The sequence below is a fragment of the Populus nigra genome, chromosome 16, assembly GCF_951802175.1.
Source record: "Populus nigra chromosome 16, ddPopNigr1.1, whole genome shotgun sequence".
Lineage (NCBI taxonomy): Eukaryota > Viridiplantae > Streptophyta > Magnoliopsida > Malpighiales > Salicaceae > Populus > Populus nigra.
In genome coordinates this window covers 1990429-1998907 of record NC_084867.1, presented here as the reverse complement: position 1 = coordinate 1998907, position 8479 = coordinate 1990429, and the positions used below count along the sequence as shown (strand labels likewise).

General features: G+C 29.6%; 1 protein-coding gene across 1 annotated transcript; it reads left to right on the top strand.

The window, feature by feature from the left end:
- Positions 1 to 5457: 5457 nt before the first annotated feature.
- LOC133676291 (UDP-glycosyltransferase 88B1-like) lies at positions 5458 to 6430 on the top strand. The gene has a single exon (XM_062097947.1). The coding sequence runs from the start codon at positions 5563 to 5565 to the stop codon at positions 6283 to 6285; it is 723 nt and encodes a 240-aa protein (XP_061953931.1). The 5' UTR covers positions 5458 to 5562; the 3' UTR covers positions 6286 to 6430.
- The last annotated feature ends 2049 nt before the right edge of the window (positions 6431 to 8479 follow it).

Here is an 8479-nt window from a genome sequence, read left to right as displayed (position 1 = left end):
ATGCTGAGTCTTTGAAGAGAAAAGGGCCCAAGATAATCTTATATAAGAGGATTGATTCAATTAGCTCTCAAAAATATATATAAATGAGCATATATGGATTTGGTCTTTCTTATTATGTAAATTATAGATTAGCACAATCTTATTTCGTCTTGTCTATTCTGTGAATATCAGATTCGCATAATCTTGTACCCATTTCCTTACTGGTACACGTCTGTTTAGGAAAGATATAGTCATTTCTAAATTATCTTATTAAAAATTGAGTAAAAGGGGTTGGTGGCCGGCACTTCTGTCACTTTCCACTTTCCAGGCTAGGTTCATCAAAACAATCTTCAAGGGCTGGCTCGTCTGCTCAGGCCTTAATTTTAGATTGTAATTGATCCTCGAGTAAACAAAATCACATGAAAAATGTTCCTCCACATGCCAATCATGAATGCAGTCCCTTGATCCTTGCTTCTTGTATCTATAAAAGGGGGGTTTTGGCATTTGAGAAAAGAAAAAATGAGAGTAGCCTCTGCCAGTATCTGAAATCTTCTTCCTACAATTTTCACTGGTGTTTGTTTCTTGTTATTGGGATATCCCAAAACCACAAAAACTTCACCAAGCTTCAGCAACAATTCCAAGCAGCAATAATAGTATCCTTGAGCTTAGATAAGATGTGGATCCCGCGATAGTTTCCTAAACCCTAGTCTGGTTTTTCTTCCAAGTTTCAACTGCCAAACCCAAAGTTCTTGCATTATCAATAAGGGGTAGTAGAGATCGTAATTTCTCAGGCTGGGATTTCACCAAGATTTGATGCAAAGAGAACAGTGGGAAAAGAAAATGGTACCCTTCCACTTGCCAGTTACCGACGACATGCTGGGATGAACTGATACAGCATGATACACAAAGTGCCCATGTCTAGAGTATGCGCATGGACTAAAATCCATGATCACAATCAAGCATGTCAAAAGAAATTCAATGAATTCTGAGAGGTATCTCAGAGGTAGCTCAATTAGTATAGCTTAATTGTTCAAGTCTTGTGTTTGTTTTAAGAGATCATCAAATTAAATGTTACAAATTTAATTCTTAACTTAAAAACTTTAAAGAATTAATTAAAATGAACGTAAGCAGGCGAAACACCACAGTTTTTTTTATAAAAAAATTCAATGCACACGGTTTTCACCACCACTTTATTGAAACGAAGAACGAAACAGCCATTCAAGACAACATGGCCAACAACCCATCAGCAAATACATTCATGCTTGGCTACTGGTCTTCATTCTTCAATGGGATGCCTGGTGTGCACTCTCATGGCCGTGCATGGTCACTATGTCCCTCCCAAGGATGTCTGATGTCTCCACCGCAATACTACAGGGCTATCTTGCTTCTCCCTGTAAAGTACCCAAAACCACATGACAGCACACGAGCCCTTTCCAGTGACTACATCCCATCGCTTTGGCTTATGCATAGTCAAGCCTTTGTAACTGGCGCCCTCTCCATGTCCTCCTGCCATCTCCTTCACTCTCCCCTTCCTCTGGAATGATCAATTGGTGCCCAGGACTGCAAGTATGCTTTTGTAGCAGAACTTATAGATATGCATGGCAAGCAAGAAATTATAGTCCAGCAGGAGTTTTTTTTTTTTTTTTTTTTGATCTCTGCAACATAAAGTTTTGTTCTTATCATCCATAAACTTGCAGACTAGTATTGATTCAAGAAACATAAAAAAAAAAAGGTGCATCTCTTGAGTCATGCGAAATGCATAGTAAGTATGAGTGGTCATTTGTTTTATGTTAATGCTTTGCTTACCAACGTGTTGAGTTGTGAAGTGCAGACTGTGATATATTTCATGTCATATACAGTGACCATGAAAGACTCTATGTTGAAGTTAAATATCTACTAAATTTAGTTTATAAGAAATTTAATATTAGAGAGTAATTCTAATTAATGTAAAAATTCTTGTTAAAATTAAAAATATTTGTAATAGGTTAGATTATTAGAATCCTTTCTTTAATTAGAATGTTAGATATTTTTATTAGATTAATTTTTTTAAAAAATAACTTAATTCCTTAATTATCTGGACTTGAGATTTATTAATGAACTTGTAATTAGAAATATAAGTATAAAAAGATTAAAAAAAAACTAGAAAAGTATATTTTTTTAAGAAAATTTTTAATAAAATTTTTCTCATTTTTCTTCTTTTTTTAGTTTTTTTTTATTTTTATAAATTAATAATTATTATACATGAAAGTTGTACCAAATACTCACATTAAACTAAAAAATAAAATTGTGTACTGGGTTATCATTTTGGTTCGTCGCAATAATTAAGAGGTTTTGCATGATAGAAACATTTGATTGCCACTTCTCTTTTCTCACAGCCGGGTTTATCCAAAAATTATTTTTTCGTTCTTGTCATTGAAGTATTAGTCTTTCTAGTTTGTTTTTTAAAAAACAAATTCAAAATATTATTTTTAGGGATTACTCTTATTTTTTGATGTGTCTAAAAACCGTAATTATATTTTTCATAAAATAATTAGAAATTAAAAAAATAAAAAATAAAGATAATTAATAAGAATCACAAATATAAATTTAGATGAAAACACAAAGTAATGTTATCTTTTTGTGAAAAAAATGTTGTGAAGATAACGTTGTTTTCCCCTTAAAAATAATTAATATTAATCGCTTACATGAGTTTATGGAATTAAAGCATATTTTAGGATTTTTTTTTTAATTACTAGGTGTCTTACTCCAATTTCTCACAGTAGTTATTTAGTCCCGGCAAATATTCATCAGGCGTGACAAGGGAGATTAATATTGGATATTTATAAAAATAGCCTTCATAGGATTAATTGCTAGATAAAACAGTTATGACAACTTTTTAGGTTTTAGGATAGGGCTGTCGGTAGCATTGTTTTTCATGTTATTTGCCATGAAATAATTCTGTAAGAACATAATTTCTTATAAATATATCATTCAAATGTGAATAACTTAATTAAAATCCAAATAGAAGAGACTTTATCTCCATGCGTTAAATTAAGCTAATTAGACAATATTCATATCAAGGGGAAAAAAAATGTTTTGCCCTTGAAGAATAACATAACATAGATGTGAGTAGCTACTTTATATTTAATTAAATTAAAAAAACTGTTATAAAAGAGAGTTTGAATTTGAGATTTTTTAAAATTAACAATCGTGTGTTTGAGAATATGATTACGGTTATTTTTTAAAGTGTTTTTTATTTAAATATGTATTAAAATAATATTTTTTATTTTTTAAAAATTATTTTTGACATCAGCGCATTAAAATGAGCTAAAAATATTAAAAATATATATTAATTTAAAACAATTAAAAAATTAAAAAATTCAATTTTTTTAAAAAATACTTTTAAAATATAAAAATAAATTATAACAAAAATTTGTCCTATTATGAGGTAGCTTTCCTGTCTCTCTCTCTTCTTTCAAGCGAAGCACCACTAGCCACTAGGACGCGGTAGCTCCACATTTGTGAAAGAGATAAGCATGGCTGTCGCTGTCTTTTCTCTCTCAACTTGGACGCCATTCCTCCAGAAATGAAACGTAGCATTGTTCAGAACCATAATATTTAAAAATGTCATCTTTCACTAAAGATTTCTGCTACTATATTAATTTCTTATTTTTCTTATATTATATATTAATTTCCTAATTTATCCGATAACAATGCAACATTTCTAGAAGAATACCTACTTATAGTAATGTCACGTTTTAAAAATATGATGAAACGATGTTATTTCCTTGATTATCATTCATTTCCTAATTAATCTTAGGAAATTTTAAGATATACCATTTGCGCATGCTGTTGATGGATTTCGCTAAATAATATTTTCACTTTTTTTAATATTTTACTCTTAGAAATAAATATAGATATTGTTTTTAAAAATATTTTTTTATTAAAAAATATATTAAAATAATTTATTTTTTAAAATTTATTTTTGATATCAATATAAAAAACGATTTAAAAATAAAAAAATTTAATTTAAAATCAAAAAATAAAAATTTTATAAAATAATGATTGTATTGCTTGTTCCATACTAGTCTAACATTTTTGAATATTATTACTCTAAATTCTTTTTTTATATATATTAATGTGGATATTTGAACCAGTTACTACTTTTATTTTTTAAAAAGATTTAAGTTTGTTTTTATCTACTAAATAACTAAAAAAAATTAAAGGAAGCTCACTTTTTATTTATATTTTTATTCTACTTATTCTTAATTCTAATAATTTTTCCATCAAACTAAAATAAGGTTATTTATCGGCTATGGGTAATATGTGATTTAAGAAAAAGTAGAAAGCATTTTAGATTTCTTAAATACATGAAAAAATGTGAAACATTCATTAAACTGTAAGGATAAAAATAAAATGTACTCTTTACACTCCTTGGAAATTATATATGAATTAGTTATGGTATTTTTAATGATTTTGAAAAATTAGAAGCATAATTTATAATTTACTCTTTAAGCAACATGATTGGAGAATTGCAATATTAGTTTATATATTATGATTTTTATAATAAAAAAAAATCGTGTGCTATCATAATTCTGTATTCAAGTTTTGCTGTCAGTATTTAGTAAAATTTGTTTTTTAAAGTATATTAAGTCGGTGAAATTCTCAAAATCATTTGAAGAAAAAAATTAGTATTGATTGAAAAACAAATTAATTAATCTAAAATATTATTAACACTTGAAAAAAAAGATATACAAAAAGAGAAACAAGAAATAGTATCTAAAAACTCTTTTGGACTTTGGAGTCTATATGTACCTAAATACTAGGTATTAATATTTGTCAAAAATTGATTGTAATTCGGATAATTAAAAAAATGTATTTGTTTCAACAAATTTTTAACTCATCATTACACTTGGAACTGATTTGTATTCCGAAGCCATTAATTATAATAATATTACACGACAATGGAAGATTATTTTTTGTTTGATTTTTATTAAAAATAATAATTAAATATAATTTTTTTTAAAAAAATTAAATCCGGTTCAAACCAACCGGTTTCGGTTCAATTTGGTTTTTTAGGATAAAAATCAGTTTGACTCAGTTTTTTTCTGGTTTTTTTTTGTTTGAGTTCGGTTTGATTTTTTTAATTTTAGGCTTATAAAACTAAAATCGAATCAAACCGGTCAGTTTTTTAAAATTTTAATCCTTTTTTTTTCACAGTTTGGTTTTTTTAGTTATTTTTTTCTCGGTTTAAGAGACTTTTCAATTTTTTCTCACCGACTTAAATATATTTATGATAATATATATATATATATATATATTTAATATTAATATATTTAAAAAATAATATAATAATTTTTACGTGTAAAAAGCCATTTGAAATACAGGTAGTAATTGACTGGAAAAACAAACAGTCACTGAGGTCAAGCGGGCCCCAGACAAAACCAAAGTTAAATTGCATATAAAGCGCCTCGACGGTCTTCACTGTGATATCCTCATCTCTATCTTTCTCTCTTTCGGTGGTTGTGCGAAAAGAGAGAAACCTGCCTGGTGGAGGATACCATAGTCTTGTATCCATCACCTGGCAGAGGCCACTTGTTTTCTATGGTGGAACTAGGAAAGCAATTTCTCGAACACCACCCTTCAATGTCAATTACAATCATAATCTCCGCCATGCCAACTGAATCAATCTCCATTGATGACCCCTACTTTTCCACACTCTGTAACACCAATCCCTCCATAACTCTTATTCACCTCCCTCAAGTTTCTCTCCCTCCCAACTCCACCTTTTCTCCTCTAGATTTCGTAGCCTCTTTCTTTGAGCTCCCTGAGCTCAACAACACCAACCTTCACCAGACCCTCTTAAATCTTTCTAAATCCTCCAATATAAAAGCCTTGATTATAGATTTCTTCTGCAGTGCTGCTTTTGAGTTTGTGTCCTCTAGACACAACATCCCCATTTACTTTTTCTTCACTCATGGTGCAAGTGGCCTCTCCATGTTTCTTCACCTCCCTATCCTTGATAAGATCATCACAAAGAGCTTGAAAGACCTTGACATGATTATTGATTTTCATGGCATACCAAAAATTCCATCAAAAGAGTTGCCACCGGCTATTTCTGACCGGTCCCACAGAGTTTACCAATACCTCGTCGACACTGCCAAGCTGATGATCAAGTCTGCAGGAGTCATAATAAATACATTTGAGTTCCTTGAACGTAAGGCACTTCAGGCAATACAAGAAGGAAAGTGCGCCCCGGATGAGCCAGTACCACCAAGAAGTAAAGAATTAAAAGATATTTTCACAAAAATATCATGCAATATGTAATGCATTATCAAGCAAAACAGATTATATATTCATGACAACAAATCGCAAAAAATAGAGTATTGATAACTTGGAACAAAAAATAATAAATGATCATGTTAAGCCTCTTGCACACGTTGGTGACTACTAAAAAAAAGTTACTAAATCAGATGATATTTGATTCAATAAACACACACACACTTTGTGATTTATGCTTGGCGGTGAGTCAAATAATTAAAAATTTTTAAAAGAGCTCCTAAATAAAATAAAAGAGGATGTTTTGTGTATTTTTTTGTTTTTAATTTTTTAACTTGCCATGTCATTTTTTTAAAAAACCAAAACAGTTTATTATCTCATATTGACAAAACATAAATATACACTAAAATACTTCAAATCTCGCATGAAAATAAAATATATTATTATAATATTTATATAGTGAACTATGAAATAAGTTAGTAACTAAATAAAAAAAATATAAGAAAATGAAGGGTTTAGGGTAAGAGAAAAAACATCCTAGTTTCGAGTTAACCTTGCAAGTTGACTGGTTTACTTCTTGTCAATTACAGGCTCAGATTTTAAATGAAACAGGCCCTCGCAACACTACCAGGCCTAGCCTCCCAGCAGGATCCAAAGCGTTGGGTTTTGCTTTGGGCATGGCCCAAGCTGTTGGGTCCTAATTAAAAAAGGGTTCAAAGATGTTGGGTCCTAATAGCAAAAGAGTCCAATTAGATGTTGGGTCATGGTGGTAGGCAGAACCCAAAGTTGTTGGGTCTTGGTGGCTGCAAGACCCAATTAGGCGTTGGGTCTTGGTAGGTGAGAGGCAGTGTTTAAAGCTGTTGGGTCTTGGGTTTTGAGGCCCAATGTTGTCGGGTCTTAGTGAAATGGGTGGAACGGCCCTAATTGTTGGGTCATGGTGTGTGTGAGGCTGGGTTCTGCACTGTCAAGACCCAACACCCACATGGGTCTTGCACAAAGTAGGATCCAAACCTATTTTGGATCCTGCACACGTCAGGACCCAAAGCAATTGTGGGTCCTGCACCCGGCAGTACCTAGAGATATTCTGGGCTTTACAGCCGACAAGACCCAAAGCAATGTTGGGTCATGCACCCGGCAGGACCCAAATGGTTCCTACAGGGGGCTGGATCTAATATTTAATAATATATATAATTTAAAACTACTGTATAAAAAATTTAAAGATAACAAAACATTGATAAAACTTTAAATTCCATAAACTAATGTTATAAAATTAAAATATCTTCTAGCACCCAATATATAATCTCATATATAATACCAAAACTTTATAAAGTATATGATGTGAATTAAAAATTTATTAAGAGCTCCATCAACTTTAATATGAAAATATTAGAGAATTATTTACTCAGCCAGACAAAATCTTAATATATATTTTTTAAATATATTTTAAAAAATATAAAAACATGAGAAAACTATTATTTTGAAGCAAAGAAAAAATTAAAAATTAAAAATGTATTGGGTCTGGCGTCGTAGCCAAACACAATGCCAACATTTATTTTAAAAAAATAATACAAAAACATAAAACAAAATTAATTTGAAGTAAAGAAAAAAAACTTCAAAATTGTCAAATTGTTTTCAAAGAATTTTTAAAACGCAAAATCAAACATGATCTAATTAATTTGAAGTAAAGAAAAATATATATTTTTTTAATTTCTTGAGTCTAGCCTCTCAACCAAACACAATCTCAATATATGTTTTTTTAAAAAAAAATATTTAAAAAATAATACAAAAACATGAAGAAAATATTATTTTGAAGTAAAGAAAAAAAATTAAAATTTTTAAAATTTCTTCGGTATGGCGTCATAACTAGACACAAACTCAACATATTTTTTTAAAAAACAAATAATACAAAAACATAACAAAAATATTAATTTGAAGCAAAAAAAAAATTTAAAAATTATTTCAAAGAATTTTCGAAACGCAAAGTCAAACATGATTTAATTAGGAAATTCAACCCAACCTGTAACGGAAAAAAAATTATAATCACTCAACTTTTGTACAATATAAAAAAAATCTCATCAATTTATTTTGAAAAAAAATTAAATAAGAGAAGGCAACAATAAAAAAATTTAATTAGGTATGGATGGTGAAGCCAGTCGTCCTTATTGATCAATGGTTTTTTATTAATATTTAATGATGGTGTTATACTGTAGTAAAAAGGATATATACATATATACATATATAA

What these genes read in the sequence shown, in the direction of transcription:
- LOC133676291 (XM_062097947.1), top strand. Translation starts at nt 5,563, where the DNA reads ATGGTGGAACTAGGAAAGCAATTTCTCGAACACCACCCTTCAATGTCA.